Below are 26042 nucleotides of genomic sequence, written 5' to 3'. Positions count from 1 at the left end.
TCATTCATTGTAGTCTCTACCAAGTTGTTTAAGTAAAGCAAATTTGTGTGTGACTATTTAACAAAGTGGTATCATCAGCATATATAGTAGTAAAACTAGAGACATTAAAACTTAAATCATTAATAAATATAATAAACAAAACAGGACCCAACACAGATCCCTGTGGCACACCTATATTTATATCAGCCACTAGGGAATAAGCTCCATTAACCATAACAACCTGTTTGCGATTTGCAAGATAGGACCTTAACATGTTCAAATCGCAAACACACAAGTTTTTCCCGCATAGCAGGGGAAAAGAGGATAAAGGCATTTTCCATTAAAGTGAGGCTGGTGAATTCATGCAGATGTATAGAAACTGCCTATCTGTTTAGTGAAATGCTGTCTTTACTGTTTCATTGTACCAACTTATTTAATAATAATACGTTTTGAAGTTGGGTGCTATTAACAACAGCTGATGACTTTGACCAATGTTTTGAATTTTTTATTCTACTTGTTTGTTTCATTATTGTGATATCTTTATTTGATAACTGCCTTCTAGTATAGTGTATTTTGTAAACTAATGGATGCAAATTTTCGCAGGAGTCTCTTTTGGGCATGTTGTGTCAAGTGTTCACCGGCAAAAGTTTCGAGCTGATTCTAGCTGTGGCAACAGTGGAGGGCAAACTGTGCACCTTGGTCTCTAAGTTGATCAATCTCAATGAGTGTTGCAAGCAAGGCATCGATGAGTCAAACAAGACTTTGGCAATGCTCTTCGACATCACTTTCCTCATGCTGTGTTACATCACCCAGACATTTGGATCAGAGGTTGTCTATTTTACATATGCAGTGTCAGTTGTACCAATTAGCATATTTGACTATAATTGTAATTTTTTAAACTACCCAGAAATTACAAAAAAATACTGCTTCTCTAAGTGTTGATTTTATGTTGAAGAATTATGGATGCCCATTTTCTTATTTCAGAACTCAGTCAGTTTATGATAGCCAAAAAACTGAGAATAGACAATTCATAGAATGAATCTAATAAAATAATTTGCAAGTTAATTTTCCAACACGAATTTAACAAATGTACATAATTACAATGAGAGTTACCATTTGATTAGGGTATGGATATATAGGATTATGACTTTTACAAAACAGTTTTGACTTCTGGAGTCTGGATAATCACCTCCATCCTGCAGGACTTTATTTTTCATCAGATATTCCAGTTCAGTTCAAGTATAAATCTAGATTAGCTAAAATACATGTTTGTTGCAAACTGTATCTTTCAATTAGTTTACAAAAGACTTTGCTACACTTCCTGGTATATTTAAAGATTTTTAGAAGAAAAGAAATGCTATTAGTACTTCAATTTGGTAATCCATTTTTAAAATTATCAGATGGTAGAGTATTTATGGTAGGTGAATGTGGTATTTTTTAACTAATTATAATAGTAACAGAAAAGTTACTGGAATTTATTAATATTTTTAATTTTAGGTTGTTCTGAGCGATGATGGTAAAGGAGATTCGTTCATGAAGCAGTGGGTGCGTGAGTGTCTAGTGGAGAGGGGAAAGCCCAAGTCTCCCGACAACATGCTGCAACACTGTGACCCTAACCTGGTCGAAGCTTTGCTCACCCAGTTTAACTCAACAGACTCTGATTTTAAAATGAAGTGAGTTTGGTAAAAAATCATTTTCTAACATTGGAATAATTTAATACAAGCCCAGAGTTTTTAGACCACCACTATTAATTTTTCACGGTGTTGTCATGGATTATAATGCAGTAGGCTGTAGTAGTAATTCATATCTTATATGCAAATGTTTCTACCTAAATAATATTTTAAATACATACAGATATGTAAATATCTTTTTCTGCATTCTGTCAGTCAGTGTAAGACCAATTCTGTCCTTTCTTTTCCAAATAATTGCCCCTTTCTGCTATAGAGATCATTGTTATAATAGGGATTTCCTGCATGGCTACATTCATGCTTTTAAATCATACAGGAAAAAAATAAACTGACTTAAATTTTAGAAAAAAAATAAATGTTCAGTATTTGGTTAGTAGTGTAATGCACATTACAAAAACAAAGTTCCTATGTAACTTTTACTACAGTTTGCACAAGTGATAAATTTAAACCAATTAATGCATCGGACATTTTATTTAAATGCAATTATAAAACCCACTCCAATAAACAAAGCTGCAAATGTTTAAAACAAAGCTATGAATGATGAGATTTGACATTTTTAGTGGAGCTTAAAGAAAAATAGGAGGATAGACACTAACAAACCTCATTGAGCCATTCTTTCCCAGACTACAGTCCGAAAAATAATAGACTTCTATATCTATATCTGTTTGAGAAATATCATAGAGCTCCATCATATTACGTCATAAATGCTTTCGATAAAGCTTCTCCCTTCGATTTTGAGTATTGTATGCAAAGCCATGGTTTAGTCTATAATAATTATTTTGATTTGAATTTGTAATTGGCATTGTATGCCTCATGAACAAAACTTTATAAACATGTACAATGTGCATAAAAGTAACTTTTACTTCTTTAAAGAAAGAGCAATGCAATTTTGTTTAAGTATGTGATATTTTTAGTGGAATGACATGGCACGAGGTGTGTTTCAACATGCCAGGAGCTATCCGAGAGGTGCTAGTGGCGTGGGAGCAAGAGGCTCTGTCTGTGACTGATGTCAAGAGGATACTGGATGCGATGCAAGCCCCCATGTGTTGTCTACCTGTCTGTGCAGCCACTTGGCTCTGTAGCTATATGCAGGTAATATATTCGTCTTTAGTTGTGTTGGTTTCACTGTTTATCCTTATTTAGTTTCATCCTTGCCCATCTTGGGATCACATCTTAAGCTAGATATGAAAATGGGGAACAATCAAATGTAAACTGTACAATACAAATCCATCTTTCATTATTGGCCCATAAGTACAATCTATTACACAATTTTGTTTAAACCACAATGGTTTGTTCGCCCAGGGAGTTGTTCTTAATGTCTGCATGCAACGTACTGAAAATGTCATATAGTTTGTTGCTGTACGATACAATGAGGCTGTATTCGTTGGTACAACAATTGTTTCTTACAAAAGATCTGTTCATTCTAAAAAAAAAAATCAAAATAAGATAACTTCCATTTAAACTTCACAAGATTTTTAACAGTTCACAGCTGTTAAGTTTATGTATAATGTACTTTTTATAATGTCATGAGAAAACTACAGGATGACCTTTTTGCAAATTAGCTTTGTACTCTTTGCTTGATTCTTTGTGCAATCATAGTATTTCTTTCCAAAATGTTATATTATAAATAAAAAATAAGGAAGCTGATTGGAAATTATCTTTGCCTTCTACAACATTGTAATTAAAGCATGAATCACTGTATATTTGGTGTCTAAAAGTTGCTCTTTTGTAATAACAGCTTTTAATGTACTAAATACTGTGTAACAGTGTTTAATGTTCGCTGTTACACCACGTGTAGCTACTGTAATCTTTTGTAGCAAACATGTTATTTTTAGAAATAATTTGTTAACCAAAATTTTCTATGAATTTATTTATTTGTAGTAATTGATTATGTTTACTGATACCACTTCAATAGTATAGTAATTGCAATATAAATTTGATTACATTGCTTTTTTAGATTTCAAAGTTAGAAAAATTTTCTGTAGCCTGTATATTAATAAACTATTTTCTTGCATGTGTTTTATAGCAGAAATTAATCTTTTGTGGTTCAGTTATTGAACCTTTAATATTACTTCATTATTTAAACTACACCAATTACATATGCAATAGACTGGACTTAAATTAAAAATTAAAGTGAGTAATTAAATGTTCTGCAGGTCTCACCACAAGATGCATTACTAAAGCCGATGAACATGGTGCAACAATTCCTCAAAGTGCTCATGAGTGAAGAACTTGGAAAACAAAACAATTACAATGAAAGGTATTTTTTAACAAAGCTATATAATGTAATTACAGAGGTAGTTTGATTCTTATTTGCAATTGTTTAATATTTTTCTGAGTTTTTGTACTGTAAATTCCAATAGTTTAGAAGAACAGTTTTTGAACTAGCTATACTGTAGAGTATGACGTTTACCAATCAGAGTTGAGTTTAATTTTTGATTATTGGTAATTATTAATTATTTAATGCTTAATAAATGTGTAAAGAATTAGTAGTAACAATTAACAAACCATACAAGATTCCATTTAGTATCAAACTATTGGATTTTCTGTTGCAGTTTTAATGTAGTTTATTGGTGATCCACATTGAAATTATGTGAAAGTTGTTATCTGAGACTCGAATTTTCTAAATAGACTTAGATTTACATAAAAATTCACTTTTTAAAATAGCCTAATTTAAATTATTTCAATAAGAGTCTTCCTGATTATTGAGTTTAACAAAATCAAATGTTGATTCTCAAAACAAATTTCACAATTAAAACAGCCTTGTCAGTTAGGACTAATCAAAGGATTAAAACATAAAATTGACAAAACATAAAACGTTTGTTATAGAGCAGCATTAATGGTGCAGATCATCAGGAAAATGCAGTTTGATGTCCACACTCCCACACTGTCCAAGGTGAAGGCTATGGGACTGTCACACAGGTGATCTAAAAAATTAATATTTCAATATTTTAGAGTGGTTTATAAATGAACAAAGTAATGAATATAAATTTGAAAAGGTTTCTATATTTTTTAGCCCCAATTACTAGATTTCGTACTTTTGTAGTTCCTCTTTTGTTTTTTATTTAAAATGTATGAGATCCTTTTTATGTAGTAACCAGGACTAATTATATTTTAGAAATTCAGTAACAATGGCAATTCTGGCTATTCACAAAATGTGAAGGAGCAAAGTAGTCACTTTAGCAATGGTCAATTCAGCATTAAACAATTTCCAGAATGAAGTTGAATATTAATTTATTTTCTTCAAATAAAAATTCTTCTTTAAATTGAGTTTTGTTGTAGCATTATATCCAAGCAGCCTGTGAGTGAACAACTTGAAAGTGTTTGGACTTCATTGTTGAAACAAGGGTGGATCGGAATAGAAGCTACACACTCGCTTGAAAGTCTTCTAAATACAGGTGGAGCGCAATGGTTCGTCACTAACTTAGTTAAGGTAACGTAGAGAAATATTAGTATGAATATATTTCTTTTCTTTATTCAAGTTTATATTTTCTCATGAAAAGTTCCTCTCATATACTGTGTAACACTAGGAATTTTGAAATGAAGTTGTTTGTTATAATTTCATAATAATGTCCACGTACTCTGATGATGATGGTATACAGGAGCTGGTGAAGCTGCGATATCGAGATGACCTTGACCGTGCTGTAGATCTGCTCATGGGCGTATTCCACTTGGATATTGAGAACTGTACACTGTGTCTGCTGCAACAAGTGCTGCCTCAATATCTGCACAACAAGCTCCAGTCAGTATACGATAACAAATTATTTCTTTTTTCGTTATATCACGTAGAATGAGATGGGCTAATTCTGATAGTCAATTTTAGTAGTGAATTCAGAATATAGTGATATGGTACAAAATTGGTCAAATACCCAAACAAGGTGTATTCTAAAAACTAATTACAAATAAAGGTATTTGTTAATCTAATATTTATACAAACCGCATGTGTAACTGACTGAATGACGCACTCACTCACGTATATAATTCTAACCTACTTTCCAGATGGTTAGCGACTTGAAATTTGGTACTCAGATAGCTTTCCACGTGTAATCCACCAGAGAAAATCCGAAAAGTGTGATATTTTTCATTTTCTACCCCTCATAAATATTCCCAAAAAATCGTGCATTCTTCACCCCTGGCAGGACTATTTTTTGTAAAGACCCTGATAGAGGTGCGAAACCGTTGGAGCTTTGCTCGGATCATGACGGAATATTTGGTCAGGAATGAAGTGAACTACAAAAAAGGTCTAATGACTTTTTGCTCTATCTTCCATGGTTTTAAGCGACAAAAAACGCTCGAAACATTTTGACAATTCCCAGAGATTTTTTCGATTATATTAAAATAATGTTTCAAGCACGATTAGCCGGCCGAACCGTTGGAAGTAGCTCAAATCTGATTGACATCAAATTAGCAATTGGCGCGATCTACTGAAAAGGTCCAGTAATCTTTTTGCCCTATCTCGATTGGTTTTGCGAAAAAAAACTGTGATTATGTTACAATTTTGTTTGTAACTTTTACCGCGGATACTTTTGTTTTTTGGGGTCTCGATGCGGCGAAAACCATTGGTCGGAGGTCAAAATAAGGACTAACGTTTTATTTAGGAAATAGATGACCTACAAAAATGGTCAAGGACTTTTTACTATATTTTCCCTTAGTTGACCGCAAACGCGGATTAAGTGAAATTTATTGGACATTTTCGGAATACAAATTTTCAACATCCGGGGCTTGAATAGCGGCTATAATACGGTTGGTCGTAAACTCCAAATAAACAAATTTTAAACGGGATTTAGGAATTCACGTGATCCAACAGAATAGGTTTCAGTGACTTCTGGGAGTTGTGGAGCGTTAGCTTATGCGTCATTAGTAGATAGGGACTGAGAATATTTATTTGTTCACAGACACAATACCCTATAAAAAAGGCCCAAGTGTGTCATTGAACCCACCGGTAATATTACCACCCCCCCCGGGGATTTCCTGGTATGACCTGAATAACCTCATGTACATTCAACCCCAATGATGTGTTAACCCCCCTGGTGGTAACATTAAACAACCCCAGGGGAATTCCTGCCATGACCTCATGTCCGAATTTTAACAGTCACCAAATCTTCTGAAAAACCCCCCCCCCCCCCTGGGGTAAAAGAAAGAGTAAGCGAGAAAACAAGGAGAAAAAGTGAAGGAACGGGGAAAGGGAAAAAAAGGATAAAAAAGAGAAAGGAGAAGAAGAAAGAAATAGAAAAAGACGAGGAGAAGGAAGAAAGGAAGAAGGAAAAAAAAACAAGGAGAAGAAAAAAAAAAAGAAAGAAAGGAAATAAAGAAAGGGGCAGACGAATCATAGCCTATAAAAGAGAAGTAGAAAGAGAAAAAGAATGAGGGAAAGCGAGAACAAAGATAAAGAAGGAAAGAAAAAAAAAAAAAGAAGAAAAAGAAAGAAAAAAAGAGAAAAAAAGAAGAAAAAGGAACAAGTAAAAAAGAAGAAGAAGATAAAGGAAAGAAAAGAGGAGGGAAAGACAGAGAAGAAAAAAGTAAAATGAAGAGATAAAAGATCATGGTAAGAAGAAAGAAATAAACAATAAAGAAAAAAAGATCTGGTATGACCAGATAACCCCCTGGAGTACTTATCCCCGGGTATCGTTTAACCCCCCCTGGGAATTTGTTCATATGACCAGACAATTATCCTGACAGAAATTAAACCCCCTCTTGTCTTAACCTCACTTAAAAATTAACACCCACCCAGGAATTTCTCGCCTTGAATAGATAGTCTCCTGGTGATATTAAACCCCTGTTCGACTTAAAATATGCCTTGAGGGTCGGTTTTTATTATGTTTTATTACTAAACAATTCAAGATAGCTGACCACGTGCCAGACCTTTTCTCTCCGAGATCATTTCTGGCTAAACCATAGGTCGTTAGATCAGATTGAGGGACATTCGGAAGACAAAAATTTAGAATTCTCCAACAGAAAAGGTCCAGTCACTGTTTGACGTATCTCTAACGGTTTAAAGCAAAAAATGCCTCTAAGTCAATAGTTTTTACGAATCGGAAGAAAAAAATCTATGAAAAAGGTCAATTTTTAAAATCCCCACCCTTTGTCATTTTACTTAATGTCCGGACTTAACAGTCACCGAATTCAGCTTATTCCCGGAATTTGCAAGCGTTACTTTGGGGGCCTCTGGGGCGTAGCACCCCAGCGAGTTAGCCGATAGGCGAGTCTATATATATACAACCGCATGTGTAACTGAACTGACTGACTGACTCATCACTTCAAAAACAGTTTATACTGAATTCTAACCTACTTCCAGATGAGTTAGAGACTTTGAAATTTGGTTACCACAGATAGCTTTCCACGTGTAGTAACCACCAGGAAAATCCCGAAAAAAAAGTGAAGAATTTTTCATTTTCATACCCTCAAAAAAAAAATTCCCAAAATAAATCGCGCATTCTTCACCCCTGCAAGGCATTTTTTGGATGTTATGACCCGATAATGCGGGGAACCGTTGGGAGCTAGCTCGGGATCTGACGGAAAAAATTTATTGGTCAGGAATGAAGTGAACTACAAAAAAGGTCTAATGACTTTTGGCTCTATTTCTTCCATGGGTTAGCGGACAAAACGCTCGAACATTTGAAAAATTTCCAGAGATTTTTTCGATAAAAATAATGTGTTCAAGCCCGATAAGCCGGCCGCCCGATGGCCCGAAACCGTTTGGCGTAGCTCATATCTGATTGACCATCTCAAATTAGCAACATTGCGCGATCTACAGAAAAGGGTTTCAGTATCTTTTGCCCTATCTCGATTGGTTTGGCCGAAAAAGTGTTTATGTACAATTTTGTTGTAACTTTTACGCGAAACTCTTTGTTTTGGGTCGACGATTAGCGGCGAAACATTGGTCGGGAGGGTTCGACAATAAGACTACGTTTTATTTAGGAAATAAGATGACCTAAAAATAAGGTCCAGTGACTTTTTACTATATTTCCCGTAGCTTTGACCGCATAACGCGGGGTATTAAGTGAAAATATTGGACATTTTCGCCTAAAAAATTTACATTCGGGCTTGTTAGCGGCGCTCTCCCCTTAACGGTTGGTCGTAAACTCAAAACAAATTTTAATCGGGGATTAGGAAATCACGTGATCTACAGAAAAGGTTCAGTGACATCGGGGGAGTTGGCTGAGCGTTAGCTAAGCGTCAATTAGTAGATAGGGACGAGAGGGAATATTTATTATGTTCTCTGGACACACATTCCCTCTAAAAAGGCCCACAAAGTGTGTCATTAACACCCAGGCTTAATATTAACCCCCCCACCCGGGGGGATTTCCTGGTATGACCTGATATCCTCCTGTACATTCAACCACCTGATGTGTTAACCACCCTGGTATCTTTAAACCCCCCCCAGGGAATTGTCCTGCCATGGGACCTCATGTCCGAATTTTAACCGTCACCAAATCTCTTAACCCCCCCCCCCCTGGGAAGATCCTGGATATGACCAGTAACCCCATGGGACTTATACCCGGTAAACTGGTAACGTTAACCCCCCCTGGGAATTTGTTCTTCATGACCAGACATATCCTGACGAAATTAAACCCCTTCTTGTCTGAACCTCATTAAATTAATCACCCTCCCAGGGAATTTCTCGCCTTGACTTGATTGTCTATGGTGATATCTAAACCCCCTGTTCGACTTAAAATTACTGCCCCTTCGAGGTCGGTTTTTTATTATGTTTATACTCAACATACAAATTCAAGATAAGCTGACCCGTGCCAGACTTTTATCCCGAGCTCATTTCTGGCTTAAACCATAGGTCGTAGAATCAGATCTGAGGCACAATCGAAGACAAAATTAAATTTCCAACATGAAAGGTCCAGTCACTTTTTGTCGTATCTATAACGGTTTTTAAACCGCAAAATGCCTCAAAGTCAAAAGTTTTTACCGAATCGGAAAAAAAAATCTTTGAACAAAGGTCAATTTTTAAAATCCCTTGTCATTTACTTAAAGGTCCGGACGTATCCAGTCACCGATATTCCGCTTATCCCCGAATGTGCATGGTTTACTTTGGGGGCCTGGGGGCGTATTAGCCCCCAGCGAGCCGATTGGCGAGTAAAACTATATAATGTCAAGTCCATTACAGAGATAATTTCCAAATAGTGTCCAAAATTCATGAACACAATAATTGAAAAATGCTGAAATTGAACTCTTTTGTTCAAGCAAGATCCTAAATAGTCATATTGTACTATCTTTTAATATTTATAACTTTTTTGTAAAAAGATTTGCTCATATCCCTTTGATATTTTTAAAAATAAGTTCTATTCCTTATTTAGGCATATAGTATAAGTAGACAATCCATTTTACAATAAAAAATTTTAATCTTCAACTCCAAAAATATGAATTTTTAGTCATTTAAGATTTGTTAATACAGTTTTGTACCTACCTTCATTTTTGTACTTAATGACTTTGCTGTATCAATAACCTATGTAACATGAATTTGTAATATTAATGTTGTACATTTTTATGGCAAATAAAGATTATTATAATAAAAATTACATTATGGGATAGTGCTTTAAGAAATTAATTTATGTTGTAGCAATGTGTAACTAATAAAATTTAAACATTTGAAATTGTGAAACATTTTTCCTGCTTGCTATAAATATACCTATAAAATTAAAAAATAATTTTCAATTCTAAAGTATTTTGTGTAATAATAAAATCTAAATCAATTTTCAACAAATACTGTACTTCAGAAGTAATGATGTACTAGAACTGGATGAATCTGGTTTTAGAAAGCAAATGTAGAGAGGTAAATTAATAAAATTACAGAAAAAATACAGTAGTATAGTCTTTTAAAGAAATATTTTTGAAATTTCTTCTATTAACTGTTATTTTTAATAGGAGTGAAGACCTGATAGAACCGCAATCTTCAGCCCTGGCCAAGTTGTGTGCTTACTGCATATTTGCCACTTCTATCTCAAGTGGATCTTCAAACTCAAAATCTTTGAAACGTTCACGACACCAAATGGAAGCTGAGGTCAGTAATTACAATTTTAACTCGGTTACAAATAATTATTTGATACGGTTCATAACTGGATAAAGGTTGTAATTTGGAATTAGACAAGAGCATTTTATAAAAAGTAAGGATGAATAAAATATAACTTTTTAGTCATGAGAAGTTTTCAAAAACATCTGAAGAATAAAGAGTAGATAGTTGTAAAATAAAAATGAAATATTGTTGGATATTTTGTTTGTTTAAAAAATTATTTGCTAAACATATACATTTGCTCTAGTTATACAAATACAGTAAAAGCCCGCTAATTCCGGCATCCAATGGTTCGGCACTTTCATTCATCCGGCACCGTCTTACAACCGCACTGTGAAACGTGCAGTTCGCAAGAGCGCTCGGAAAGGTTCGTGCTCAGTCGGAAGGGATCGTATGTGACGCAGCAGCTGTGTGTGAGGGGGTTCAGGGCCACTTGCCGAGTGTCCGCCGTTAACGTGTTTGTCTAGCGTCTGCCGTCTGCCTCAGTCTCAGTCACTGTCAGTTCATACTCGAGTGCAGTCCGTGAGTGTTGTGCTCGTTCATATTGTGTTTTTAACTTTCTCAAAATTGTGCCCTATGTTTTCCAAGCCCGGCTCATCCACCAGCAAAGTTGGAAATAAACGTAAGCATGTCACACTTACCATTCAACAAAAGCTAGAAATTATAAGACGTGTAGAAAAAGGTGAGAGTAGAATGAAGCTAATGGAAGAATTCAACATTGGTTCATCAACAATGTATGACATCAAGAAAAATAAAGAAAAGTTACTTAAATTTAAGTCTCAAACTACAAATGTCAAAGACACGCAGTCCTCGACAAACTTTAAAAAAACCTAAACTTGACGACCTTGACGAAATTTTATTCAAATGGTTTTAGCGCTAAGCGGTCCTGAAGGGAAGCCTGTGACTGGGCCCATGATCATGGAAAAAGCTAAACAGTTCCGTGAGGAATTAAAAATAGATGAGAAAGAATGTGCCTTTTCTGATGGTTGGCTGCACCGATTTAAAAAATCGACACGGAATACGGAAGCTTGATGTAAGCTGGGGAGCTCCGATCAGCCGACCAAAATGCGGCTGAAGAATATAAAGCTGAATTTGAAAATCTAGTTGAAGACTACGATTTGTCAGCATGCCAGATTTACAACGCTGATGAAACTGGCCTACTTTGGCGTTGTTTGCCTAATTCGACTTTGGCAGCAGGGGATGAGAAATGTGCAAAAGGCTTTAAAAAAAACAAAGACCGTTTGACAATTTTGCTCTGTGGCAATGCCTCAGGGGACCACATGTTGACGCCTTTCGTCGTCGGAAAAAGCAAAAAAGCCAAGACCTCTGAAAGGCATTACCCACCAACCCGTAATATACGATGCTCAATCCAATGCGTGGATGAACTCCGATTTATTTAGAAATTGGTTTTTCCACCACTTCGTCCCATCTGTAAAAGACAATCTGAAAAACCGTGGCTTACCTGAAGACAGCAAGGTTGTGCTCATCTAGACAATTGCAGAGCTCACCCTGCAGCGTCTGAGTTGATATCGGGAAATATTTTTACTGTATACCTCCCGGCAAATGTCACGTCCTTGATTCAGCCAATGGATCAAGGAGTGATTCAGAACTTTAAATGTTTTTACAGAGCGTCCTTTCTTCAAGGCCTGATAAACTCAGAGTGTATGGTGGTTGATTTTCAGAAAAAATTCAACATAAAAGATGCAATTTTCGGAATCGCCTTGGCATGGAAAAAGGTCAAGCCCACCACTCTACAGAAATCTTGGCGAAAACTATGGCCAGCTGCCAACCAAGAAGAGGAAATTGCCGTTTCAGTCGTCGACAATGAAGCAATACTGGACTTGGTGGCCCACAGTTCCCAAGACGAAATAAGGAAAGTGCCACAAGAAGAAATCTTGGAGTGGATACACATTGATTGCGACGAGCCAGTTGAAGAAGAAATTACGGACGAACTGCTCATCAAAAGTGTACTTGGACCTCAGTCAGAGCCTCATCCTGTGGAGTCCGAATCAGAAGATGAAGAGGGAGCAGATGATGATCCAACACCCGTGCCTACGTGGAGTGAAGCAAGTGCCTCTATCGACACGTTTATACGATTTGCCGAACGCAGCAGCTCCTTACAAATGCTTCAGAGCTTGTAAATTTTATATGTTCTGAGAAATGACTTTTTAAAGAAGAAACATGATAAAAAAAAACAAACAGACATTAGGTCTTTTTTCAAATAAAATACTGTACACAAAACTTATGTTTACCATAATATTATATTACATAATGTACGCACTAGTTAGCCTACATCTAAGTTAACCTAAGCTTAGAAATGTTTTTCTAGGCATTAAATGTTCATTTTGTGTTCAAACTAATGTTTTGTTTAATTTTATTTATCTCCTTAGTAATTCTTTAATTGTTTACACGTAAAAAAGAGTGATTTTTTTAAAGCCACACTCTGAAACTTAGACGAGTTTTTAGCCCGCTATCATCGCTAAAGTAGAAAAAGTAAAATCAAGCTACTGTACATTATCTCTTTGGGAACTAGCCACTATTTTTAAAGAGTGATTGTATTTTGGCTGGGTTTTCAGTTTTTCCTAAGTTAATATCACTTGATTTCACTCCTTTTACTTTAGGTGTGATACGATTTTAGCGGCTAAAACCGAATTTTCCGGCATTTTCATATGACGCTCGGTAATCCGGAATTTTCAATAATCCGGAACACTTCGATCCCCCGAAAGTGCCGAATTAGCGGGCTTTTACTGTACTTAGTAAATATGTTCTTTATATTTAGCTGTTCTACTGAAAAATACAGACTGTTATTGCATATTATAGGACCTAGAAGAGTTGTGTCCAGCAAGTAAAATTCTGAGATTGGACTCATCCTCGTCTCCAGAAGCAGCTCTGATGTTCCTGACGTCAGGGAACAAGGAATCGTCATCACCACCTCTCCAGGAGCCACTATCATCTGCACTCAAGGAGGTGTTCAAGGCTTTATCGGTGATTGCTGAGCGCACAGCCCATGTCTCACAGCAAACTCACTTTGTGTTCCGTCTCCTAGAGTATATTGTGCGCTGCGGCAAAGACCGGGCCAGGCCTGTACTGCAAGGCATGCCCAACACATTGGTAAGTAGCTCTGCTATTTGACAATGGTCAAGCTGTTTTAAATGGATAAAACAAGCAAAAGATAAATAGGCATAATAAATTATACTTACAATATGTAATAAATTGGAATTTCAAATTTACAGGTTCCATGCTTGGTTCGAGCTCTTCCAGATCTCTTTACAACTGATCTCATCCTTCGTTTGTACGACATTAGTACAAAGAATGGGCGATTTGCAACTGCAAGAGATTTATGTCTTTTACGTAACATGAAAATGAGGAATTCGACTTAAATCAACAGTTTTGTATTTAACTGTATAATAAATATAGTATTTATTTTTATATTTAAGGTGTATTTTATCAATTCCTTTCCTGTCATGTAAAGCCAAGGGCATTATATATACTTACACACACACACACATCACTTTATAAATTATATAAATATATAAAATCACTTTCAAAGTGGCATTCAAGATTCTCCAATGGACAGTAGTTAACCTATCACAATAATTTGGAATTTGAATCGTCGTGTGAACATTGACCATGAGTCCATTCCAACGTACAGTACTTTTGTTTCTGCTGTAGTGAATAAAAAAAATTATAACTCACTTTTTTTGTTTTCCAATTATTTAACAATATATAGTTAAATTTTATTCTCATAGTTATGCCTGTATTGTACCATTTCAGTTCACTTTTTGTGCCATCTGGAACTGGTCCTTCAAATACATCTTATGTATAAAATATTTTCTTTTATTAATACTCCATATTATGTTAGAACAATACTTTGTTGATTTGGTAATTTATCTACATTTTCTGATACAGAAAATGTGACAATAATACCTTTTAAAGATCAGTAATTTGCGTATTTTAAGGAGGTGGAAGCTAAACCAAAGATAAGTAGGGTATGAACGAGAAGATATGATATTCTAGAAATCCTTGAAATTCAACAGGAAGTGTGAGTGAAACTCTAAGAGAAAGGTCTATCGGGTCAATACCAACCAACTTACAATTTTATATATTTGTGTACTTGCAAAAAGTACAATCAGTTACATAGTGGCAAGGATTTTTATAAGTGATTATTTGATTATAGGATAAAAATCCTTGTTATAATAGCCAAAGCGAAACCGCTAACAAAACAAAACGTAACAAAAACTTAAAGTTCTTTATTTATAGTATAAATCCATCCTTGTCATGGTAGTTTTCAGGATAGTAACATTTTCTAAAATGTCTTCCCATTTTTCTTTCTCTAATTGTTGGCCCAAAGTTTTAGTTTATCTTTAAACTGGAAGAATAACCTTATATTTTCTTTGTTAACGAGTGGTAAAAACGGTCCTAGGGCATTTTCTATTTTGTTTTGCTTTTCATGGGACAGGGTTGTACTTGTTCCAGTACTGCTTTAGTGGAAGAAAAATTCATTTATGGGTAAAATGTGTACCAGAGACTAAGGAACTAGTTTTAGATTTTGTTGTGTATGTTTTACTACTTATTCTACTCTATTGCAACTCTGTTGTTTCAAGTATTAAGGTATCTTGTACTTAAATGAACTAAGAAAAAATTGAATTTGGGTGAATGTTTTGTACCAGTGCGGATTTCATCCAAATTTTTGGGATCAATGCGGTGCTGTGACATGAGCCTTTTCTCATCTTCCTAATTTTATTTGTCTCTAATATCAGTGTCTATCACCACAGTGTCTATCATTAAAAGTTTTTTTTGTGCAGTAACTGTGTTATTTAATTAATGTATGTTTACTAAACAAGCTTAAGTTAGTTCAGCTAATATTTTAGTTGAATTATCATTGCATTTACAAAGGAAGGTACCAATGCAAAACAGAAAACTATTGCATCTTTTTTCAACAGATGAGTAGCTACTTGGTAATTTTCAATAGATCAAGCAAAATTGCTCAGTTGATGTCTGAGAAAAAATATATTTGAAAACAAACTTTCTGCTAGTCACAAAACCGTTGACAAAATTGCTTGTGAAGCTGAAAAATATAATTGAGAATGCATTTGAAGATGCATGCAACATCCACTTAATGACAACCAAAACTATTTTTAGAACAGTCTACTTTATTGATGAAATCAATGAAACTTGCACCGACCACTTTGGTCTTTTGGATGTACGGGCACTTTGAATCAGCCAAGACTGATAAATGCAGTTTTTACAGAACAAACAATGTACAGTGTTTTGTCAAAAAGCTGTTGTCTCCCAGATCTTTACTTAATTTAGCAATAATATGTGACATTCTAGCCGAGTCGTGTATGCTCTTAGAATCTCTGCAAAACAAAAATAACACTTTAGAAGCAAAATTGAACTATCAACCAAAGAAAATGTAGTGCTGTTCTTCGCTCAGAAAATAAAACAACTCCACCAAAAATCAAGCATCAATAATTTCCAGCCATGAATCCTGCCTGTCAAGAACACTGTTTCATCAAACGGCACACAAATCTGTTACAGCAACTAACAATGGTCGAACCTGACCAGTAGTTACTGACAAAATTGTATGTTGTTTGGAGAAATGGAGATTGAAATTATCTATTAGAGGTTTAAGTCATAATAGTGTATATTTTTTAATTGTTACTTTTGATATTTTTAATAGTATTAAAATTATCATGTCATATTCGTAACAGATTTATTTATTTTTGTTTAATCAATTTACATTATTAAAACAATTTACTAAAACAACTCTTAACATATGCAGTATATGGTAGTTATAATGCTTACTCTCAGACGGAATAAAATCATGTTTTTAGAGATTATGTGTCTCAACATTTTCTGCTGGAGGATCCAGGACACCCTTTTGATGTAACATTCCATGACCCACACCAAATTATCGGATTCTGGTACTGGAAAGTTTACAAGTTTTATATTATATACTTAAAAGCATGACGTGTTTTGCACGATTACAAGTATAACCCGTGGTTTAAGAACTTACTCCTTCAAGTAATATAACTTTTGGCAGTAAATTTATCACCCTGAACCATCGAAGTATCAAATCTCAAAATCTCCCTTTGATACCTTCACAGGTGTTTTCATGTAAGGAGGCATACATGGAATTGTTGCAAGTAGTCTTCTTGAGGACTGCTCACATAATTTTTCCTATTAATTTGTCTACCAAAAATTTGGGATAATTTTATTACTACCTCACAATATCCCCAAATGCTCTGAAAAATACTTCATCATAGTCTATTCTCTTATTTTCCATTGTAGAAAGTGTGTTGTGAATTGCACTGGATGCCCGATTGAGGTCTAAAACTGCCAACTGCAATAACATGATTATTGGGGAGGTACGTGGAAGATATCCAATCTCAAACTGAAGTTTGAGATGATAAATTCCCACAGACATAGTCTCACCCCACTAATATCTACTATTACAGCCTGTACTAGAAAGTCCAAACATTACCAATACATTTATTTTAAGCCTTAAAGAATTATGCTCCCTTTCATTAGTAAAAATGAGAATTATATAGAAAATTACACTTTAAATTTTCAGCACAAAGTCAAAAAATCTTTATTGACATATTTTACGTACATATTATGAATATGTCATATGAATAAAAGTTTCTAGAAAATCTTATCTTAGTTAAAATATTTAAATAGACATATCAACAAAACAAATTACGACTCATACACTCAAACAGTATACTATATTGAGTCTGGCCCATATCATTTAATAAAAATTACTTTTAATGTCATTTTACACAACAAAAATGGTAGGGTATGGTTCAGTGCTCAATATTGGATAGTAAGTAATGTGTTGCAAGGGCCTATTACAGACCATTGTTTTCACATGGATGATATTAGAGATAAATTTTAAATAAAGCTTTCATTTTATTAACTATATTGTCTAGTTACTGAAATCTTATAAACATTTTAACCCTTAGAATGCTAGATATAAATTTCCTTATTTGGCCCCAGCGTGCAATTAGTTTAAAGCAAATTACGTCAATTTGATTAAAGTTCTATTTGAATTAAGATTCTTGAAATTATTATAGGAAGCAATAAAAAAAGCTGATTAGGTAATGACTTTTATTTATTTATTATAAATATGTGTAAGAAAGCAAAACATGGAATTTGCCAGTTGATTGAAAATGGAAAAACCATAATTTTAAAGAAACAAAATTGAAATTCCAGTCTAAGTTATTCAACAGTTTTATATAATGTTCAATGTAACATATAACACACAATTCGGCATAGGAACAGAGCTTATGTGTAAATCCTAAGAATTGCACTGTCATCCTCCCACAAGAAAAAGCCGTCAAACGCTCCAATGTAAAGCACAAAATGGCGTTGTGTACAGAAACTATGATAACCAGTTTTAGAGAAATAACAGGCAGCCAAGAACAATGAATAAAGCACAAGTGTAGTTTGATGTTCAGTCAATATTATAATGCATTTTATGACCAGTTTGCGATAGAGGACAAAATCTTTGATACGTTTCCAGTCATACACGTTTGGATTAATTTTTAAAACGTAGGAGTTTTTGTTATATGTGTAGGAAGGGTAACTATGCATGTCATAGAAGTTTTAAGATATGTTTATTACCTTTTAAGTAAATATTGACTACTCTCTGACAACATTTTACAGAAAGTCTTCAAAAAATTGACTTGCTATGAAACGGTTCTGATGTTAGATTTCAGGACTCTATCTCATTGACCCTTAAATGACCAATGGCAACTATGTTAATATCAGAAAGAGAGAGATAAAGCCCAGCTAGAAGAGTTGTTCAATAAGTTCTTAGAAAAAGTAGCAAAAATCATTTCTTGGGCAATTCTTTTGTTATTTTTCAATATATTATCCTTACTTAGTTTTACAATACATTTTCTAAGCGTCTTTCCAAATTTTTTGTCATAAAAAAAGTAGGGCTTTGGAAGCTCCTCAAAATAGGCATTTGTTTGGGCGATTATTTCCTCATTAGTTGTAGACCATTATATGCCAAGCCATTTCTTTAACTCTGGAAATAAGAAATATTCACTGGGGGTCAAATCTAATGACGTATAATACTCTCCTGTTATCATTGTTCCCTCTTTCAAGTAATCAATGTAGATGATTCATCAAGAATCCCAAAAGACTTTGGCCATAATCTTACTGGCCGTCTTCGCCTTCTTCTGAGCCATTTGTCTTAAAAACATCCACTGTTTAAACTGTTCTTTTGTCTCTGGAGTGTTTCAACAGTTTTATGTTGACACAGAAACTAATCAAGATTGCAATGGACAAGCACCAAAATAGCCTCAGAGTTGACCACACAATTGCATTTATTCTGTACTGTGAATAATCTTGTCAAATTTTTCTTGCAATATTGAAGCCACTGTACCTTGCGATAAGCCTAAGGCCTTAACTATTCGCGCACTTTGATTAAGTAAAATTATATTGTGGATTTTGTCAACCTTTTCGGGGATCTGCTTTCATCTTTGGTGTATCATGTTAAGTTCATTCACCCAATTGTAAACAGTTACAAATACAGGAACAGATATGCCAGGAACGTTGTCCAACTCAGCTTTAATTTCTTTAGGCATTAATCTTTTCAAATACAAGTGTTTAATCACTGCTCAAAACTCACTTTTATCCATTTCTATAGACAAATTAGTGTTTTACTTCAATGGACAACAATTAAACTATGTGCTGGATACAGGTAAATCTTTAATAGCTGACTAGTAAGTAGTGTTACCTAATAGTAAACATTTATTCTAGGATCACCATCTCTTAGTTTTTCTAAGACTCATTGAACAATCCTTGTAGCAATAGCAAGAGAGCTGCCTGAGCCAAGGTTAACTGATTTAGTCTATGTTACTCAACCAATGACCCTTGTCTACCAGATTCACAGTGGAGAGACATTTATATTTCACACTATAACAAATGCAAGTCTTAAAGCATGATCACTTAGGGAAAATCTGTGGAGTGCCAAAATGAAATGGTCTCCATTAGGTAGAAACTTGCTTTATGGCAGAAAAGGAATTGCTGAAATCTCAAGAACTATGTGAACCTTTGTGTACCAACATCAGATCTTCTGGACATTACACTTCATACCTTAAAAAGCAGACACATCAAATATTCTTTTAATCCATTTTATGTTTCAAAAAATGTTTTTCTACCAATCAATTCCATGCAAATTCGGGTAAGATGATTGTGCAACTTTTGAAGACATATAATTAGATATTTCAGCTATTTTGCTTGTTACTAACTTACTGTAAAAATTATTAAGTTTGATACAAAAACTATCAAAGGTCTCAAAAATTTGAAACAATTAAATAGAGAAATGGTTAGAATTTAATCAAGAGTTGTTAAATATTCCACAAAATACTAATCGATTGTTGGCCTCTAGCTATGCACACATCTAACGTTTTGTAAGGAACATTTTGTTAAGCTTAATTCATTCTAAAATGGATATAATACAGAACTGTAGAACTCTGCTCTAACAAAGTACTTTCCATTTTGAGTGTATTCTAGAAAAGAACACCTTTTGAAATTATAAAATAATAAAACTTATTCTTTTTACATTTAAAATCTTTACTGCAGATATCTTGTATTACAAATATGAATTATAATTAGATTCTTTAAGCTTTTGGAGTGGCCTTTTTCTTGTCAAACTTTGCAAAATCCAAGTATCCTGGAGGCAGGACTCCTTTCCTCTCGAAGCCGACAACAGGAGAGAAGTCAAGGTTGGACAGTTGAGGAAGCATGTTGATGACATGAGTGCGATACTGGGGAATTGAGTCAATGGGATTCCCATGAAGGGTGAGGGTGCGCAGTGCGGATAGGTCCTTGAGGACTGACACTGACGATACATTTTGGATGCTATTGCCATGTAAGTAAAGTATCTTCAAATTTTTTAGCTGGAGAATTGGCTGGAAATATTTCAAAAAATTTAAGAAAAACTAAAATTAATAAACTTACCTGTTATCACCTTTACAATGTTTTTATGTACATACTACCCTTAAATAAAAGTATTTTTATTACGCTTTAATCACTGTTTTACTAAATAATATAAATGCACTATACATAATTACTGTACAAAGTGATCAATTTATGCTTAAGAACTCTTTAGTGGAAGTGATGATAAATTTTAATGTTAAGAGTGTAATTTAATTTCAAATTGTTAATGTTTCAGGATAACAATAAATACCCTGTTTATTTTGTTAAAATAAGATTGGTTTCAGATCTGCATCTCACAACTTTCTAAGTTTGTAATACTGATTCTTTATATGAGAAAAATGGTTTCATGAATATTTGATTGAATTCATACAACTTTTAACCAGGGAGGAGAACACCACACTGTCACAGAACAGGTTTTTATGAGGTTGTATGTAGAATTTCAAGTCTATAGTTCATTTTCATTGTTTATATGCCCTGCGAACAGATAGGCAATCAGACAAGAAAGACATTTTTACAGCTCCCAGGCAGGCAAAAGAAAAGAAACTGCCACCCTGTTGAAAGACTTCAGTGACGCTCAGCCAAATACATGCTTGAAAACGTGCACCATGATAGAACTCATTAATGTCTATGCAGAAATAAAGTTTCATGCAAAATTTAAAGTCTACAGATTAAATCTTTCTCGAGATATCTTCCCCATGATACATCCATTTTTGTTAATAAGTTGGGTTTCATAGCAGTGGTTTTATAACAAAATTCTACACACAGTCACCAAAAGATTATGTTTGTGTAGGGGTAGTTAAACTTCTGTGTTTATTATGTCACACACTAAAACCACATTATGATTGTACGCCGGTTGTTTACAAGTTTATTTTTTTTGTGATTATCTTTATGCCATCTTGGTTACCCATAAGACCAATGTAAACATTTTCACTTATGCTCAACCAAATCCCATGTACATCATTGTACTTTGTGTTGCCTATATAGAAATGAAGCTTCATACAAAATTTTAAGTTTAGGTCAGTTTGTTCTCGATATTTTGTGGGCCGACAGATAGAAAATAAAGTTTTCCGGCTTCTCGGGACATAGGTTTTACTAATGCTCAGCCGACAATTATACATATCACATTAAGTGCCAACATCTTGTGCTACCTTACACTATCTGATGTTCTTCACAGTCTACACAAGACTCTGGCACTGTAAGGGTTAACAACACACAGTACAGTTAGTTGACTATCACCTTGAGTGCTAACATCTCTCTCTATTTGACACTATCTAGATGTTCCTAACAGTATACTTGAGACTCTCGTACTGTAAGGGTTAAAAAAAGAGTACACAATTCTCAAATAACTGTAAAATCCGCAATAAAATTACCAAAAGCGGTAAAATTTTCCTGTGAATGTTATTAGGCTAAAATTGTCTAACCTCATAGATGTCGTTGAATGATATTTCGAGCCAGGCTAATTGTGAAGGTAAGGTTATGATGTGGGTGAGTATTGCTGCTGGACCACAAGTTGTTTGAATGTTATTTAAAGAAGGAAAGTTTCCAGCATAGCTGAAACTAGCCAAAGTCAAACCTCTTCTTAAGAAAGTTAGTGTACCTCTTCTAGAGAGGTAAGTAACTACCACCCAATATCGCTGATATCAACCTTTTCCAAGGCAATTGGTTCTATCCAGACTAATAAACCACATTTTTAAGCATGATTTACTTACTAAGTATCAACATGGATTCATGAAGGATGGTCACAACCACTGCTGTGAAAGACCTGATAGACTTTATAATCGATAAACTGAAGGACAGCAACCTTACTTTTTCTGCTTTGTATCCTTGGTGGAAGTGAGTAGGTTTTAATGGAAAAGACCTTTTTTATACTTCCACATTAAATTTATTTAATGTATTTTCCATAAGCAACCTTACTACCAAATTTTAGCAAGGCGTTTGATTGTCTTGACCATGCGCAGCTGTTAAATAAATTAGAAAGGACCATATATGACATGTCAGGTGATGGTTTGAGAGTTATTTATCAAACAGGCAATAGCTATTTGAATTAACATACACAGAGAAGGGTTGTACTCGAACAGTGATATCTAAACCATGCGTACCACAGGGATCCACCCCACCTTAGGACATGTCCTTTTTATTTTATTTAGTAATGACCTCTCCAGGTATTTGGAGAGATACCCAATAACAATAATGTATGCAGATGATACAGTGATTCTCGTCAGTGACAGCAAACCAAGTGGCCTAGAATTTGTCTGTGATTTTATCAACAATTTAACTGACTAACCTCATCGATGTCATAGATCTGGTTGAATGATAGGTCGAGCCAAGCTAGTTGTGAAGGTGAGTTTATGATGTGGGTGAGTATTGCTGCTGCACCACGAGTTGTTTGGATATTATTGTTGCCCAACCACACCGATGCTGTCACATACTTGTCATTGGCTCCTACTTCTGGTAGTCTGCCCACACGGTTTCTCCTTGGTTTTCTTGATAGAATGTCTAATACATATTGACTTCATGTTAACATAACGGGAAAATAAATTCAGTTAATCAACAAACCACTTTTGGGTTCGTCAAAAATATTTTATTACAAAATTCTCCCATTTTGTGAAAGAGTTGATATATCACAATACACAGTCCATATAGTATAAAGAAAATTACTAATGTATGCTACATAACATTGGGTCGTATTAAACATTTTTTCAATACAGAAGTATTTTTTTAATGATTCAAACATAATTATTACAAAGTTAATGCTAGAGAATATTACAGTTATTGAAAAAGATACACCAGGAATTAACTATCATTCAGGAATATTAATATAATATAATGTTTTTTGCCTTAATTTGTACATGTTTGAGTAAAATTTATTGTGTCATATATTATTTTATGTTTTATTACTTTTGCTAGCAAGTAAATTAAAATATATGTATATAACACCACTGTTATCTAATTTGATGATACTATTGTATTAAAGGGTAATAAATCATAGATCCTCAGCACATTCATTCAAACTCAGACTAACATCCAAGTTAATACCATTAAGAACTCAGTGATCACTTAGATAATCATTACACAAAATAAAATATACGAGTACTATACTGTACGTAGTGTATTATTTACTTGCAATACTAGGTTATGTTTTAGTATAAAATAAAACTAATAGATTTTTAACTATCCATTTGTTCAATTGTGTATTGTTTATTTCATGCTGTTAAAGAATGTTCTACATCATTAAAGAACCATTAATCAGCCAATTTTAAGACAATTTTTCATACAAGTAAAAACCACATAGTGTGTCACTGTAACAAAAGAATACATGATGATATTCCTTGCTTTTTCTTAAGAAAGATGAAACAAAAACTACTACTTACTTGTACTAAACTGAAAATACTCACCATTTTCAGTAGATAGTTCTTTAAAAGAAAAATCAAGAGGAGGTTTTAATGAGAGTGTCTCTGACATTTGCTTGCCTATAGACTTGTCAGACTTCTGTTTGGGTGCAGGCATTGTGGTGCTTATAATCCAGTGTGAACTGAGAAAAATAATGTTATTCAATTCTTGTTTTAAATTGTACAATTACCTAATATTAACATAACCAAGACATTAGTATTTGTAGTTATTAGAAATCTAAATTATAAAATCCTTGTAGTAGCAACAATAATATTACTGTTTTACTACATATGTTCTATAAACAAGTAATTTTATAACTAAACATTGTGAAAGATGTACAAACATGTCAAAATGATACTAAAAATAACTAAGTAATAAAGTCTAACAGTTACTAACAGTAATACAGTCGTAGTTAGTTGTTATTTACAGATCATTTACTTATAGAAGCATATCAATTTGAAATACCACTGAATAAATTCTATAGCATTTGTAAAATTCTTTGTTTGAAGGTTATTTTTGACGATGGAAGGATTGTGAAGGAAACAGGATTTTTCCGGACATTTGCCATCGTTAAGTGAAACAAGAAAACAGTAACACTACGTTTCGAGATCTGCGATCTGATCTCTTCTTCAGGTCCTGAAGAAGAGATCAGATCGCAGATCTCGAAACGTAGTGTTTACTGTTTTCTTGTTTCACTTAACGATGGCAAATGTCCGGAAAAATCCTGTTTCCTTCATTTGTAAAATCCTGTAAAAAATTTAGATCACAATTTTATTAGGATGATTCTTTGTGGATGGTATAGCACATGTGTAAGTTTTGTTACATTATATATTGTTATACAATTAATTTGTGAACATCTGTATAATTGTACACTGGGTTTTCAAGCAGACACTGCGGATGTCCGTAAAATCAGACGGCCAGATAATTTTAAACATCCATACATATAGATGGTAGGATCAAAGTGTTAATATAATTATTTTTTTAAATCACTTATTAATTACACTTACCTAATTCATAATTATTAATGTAGAAATGTTTTAATAGTCTGTGAAATGTTTGTGTATTTTATAATTCTATAACTATGGTTTTATTCTTTGTTGAATGAAAAATAAGCTGTCAATAGTAACCCTAGATTCATAACTATATTTTTGTATACACTATTAATGATTCATCTATGTTTATTAACAGAAATATTTGTATTAACTTCATTGTTACAATTATTTTACTGTAATTATTTTAAATAAAGTAACATATTTTGTTATTCAATTTGAGCTCACTTATTAAGTCATTAACATTCTTCACTTCTTTCTTAGCAACAATCAACAATAGATTAATATTTAAATTGTACTTTTTGTATTTCTAGATTATGTTTTAGTGTATAATTTATGTTAGATAATTGTTACTAAACATAAACATAACATATAAACATAAACGAACACATGTATAAATCTAATTTCCAACCAATTTTATTATATGGAGCAGAGACGTGGACTAAAAATGATTTAAGCAGATTGCAAGCTGCAGAAATGAGATTTTTAAGAGGGATAGAGAAGAGTACAAGAAGAGATAGAATAAGGAACGAAATAACTAGAGAAATATTGAAGGTAGTTTCTCTGCAAGAGACAATGGAAGGAAGAAGAATACAGTGGATGGGGCATGTGAAGAGGATGGGAGATAATAGAATGCCTAGAATAGCACTGGAGAAGGAGGAAAGAGGAAGAAGACCAAGAGGAAGACCGAGAGGAAGATGGGAAGACCAAGTGTGGAAAGACATAGAGAGAAGGGGACTACAGAAAATAAAGATGGAGGAAGAGGAGACCTGGAATGACAGACAAAAGTGGAGGAGGCTGTGTACGACGACCCGTGATAACGGAAACGTCTGATGATGATGATGAATTGTTACTAATGTACAAATCTTTATCTTATAACAATATGAAGAGAATTTGCATAGTACAATTATAGTTATAATTTAAAGTATTGAACAATCCTGAATAATAATTACAATTTCT

At 33.9% G+C, this 26042-nt stretch overlaps 2 protein-coding genes across 3 annotated transcripts in view; one reads left to right on the top strand and one right to left on the bottom strand.

Annotated features, from left to right (window-relative positions):
- LOC124362768 (mediator of RNA polymerase II transcription subunit 24) overlaps nt 1–14117 on the top strand; it is a 29742-nt gene extending 15625 nt beyond the window's left edge. For both annotated transcript variants that reach the window (XM_046817537.1, XM_046817538.1), the window contains exons 10-19: nt 583–807; nt 1477–1652; nt 2582–2759; nt 3824–3927; nt 4497–4589; nt 4950–5100; nt 5270–5409; nt 10542–10677; nt 13507–13797; nt 13920–14117. In XM_046817537.1, coding sequence (XP_046673493.1) covers nt 583–807; nt 1477–1652; nt 2582–2759; nt 3824–3927; nt 4497–4589; nt 4950–5100; nt 5270–5409; nt 10542–10677; nt 13507–13797; nt 13920–14066 — 1641 coding nt within the window. In that variant the 3' untranslated portion in view covers nt 14067–14117. The remainder of the gene's footprint in view (nt 1–582; nt 808–1476; nt 1653–2581; nt 2760–3823; nt 3928–4496; nt 4590–4949; nt 5101–5269; nt 5410–10541; nt 10678–13506; nt 13798–13919) is intronic.
- A 6139-nt stretch (nt 14118–20256) lies between these two features.
- On the bottom strand, nt 20257–25184 carry LOC124363902 (leucine-rich repeat-containing protein 51-like). Its single transcript, XM_046819174.1, has 4 exons — nt 25041–25184; nt 24039–24175; nt 22928–23139; nt 20257–20615 (listed from the first exon to the last, which is right to left on the bottom strand). The coding sequence occupies exons 2-4, from the start codon at nt 24148–24150 to the stop codon at nt 20325–20327; spliced, it is 615 nt and encodes a 204-aa protein (XP_046675130.1). The 5' UTR covers nt 24151–24175; nt 25041–25184; the 3' UTR covers nt 20257–20324.
- Between the last annotated feature and the right edge of the window lie 858 nt (nt 25185–26042).

The sequence above is a fragment of the Homalodisca vitripennis genome, chromosome 5 (assembly GCF_021130785.1).
Source record: "Homalodisca vitripennis isolate AUS2020 chromosome 5, UT_GWSS_2.1, whole genome shotgun sequence".
In the NCBI taxonomy this organism is placed as follows: Eukaryota; Metazoa; Arthropoda; class Insecta; order Hemiptera; family Cicadellidae; genus Homalodisca; species Homalodisca vitripennis.
The sequence above is the reverse complement of the archived record's forward strand: the minus strand, read 5'-3'. Positions and strand labels throughout refer to the sequence as shown.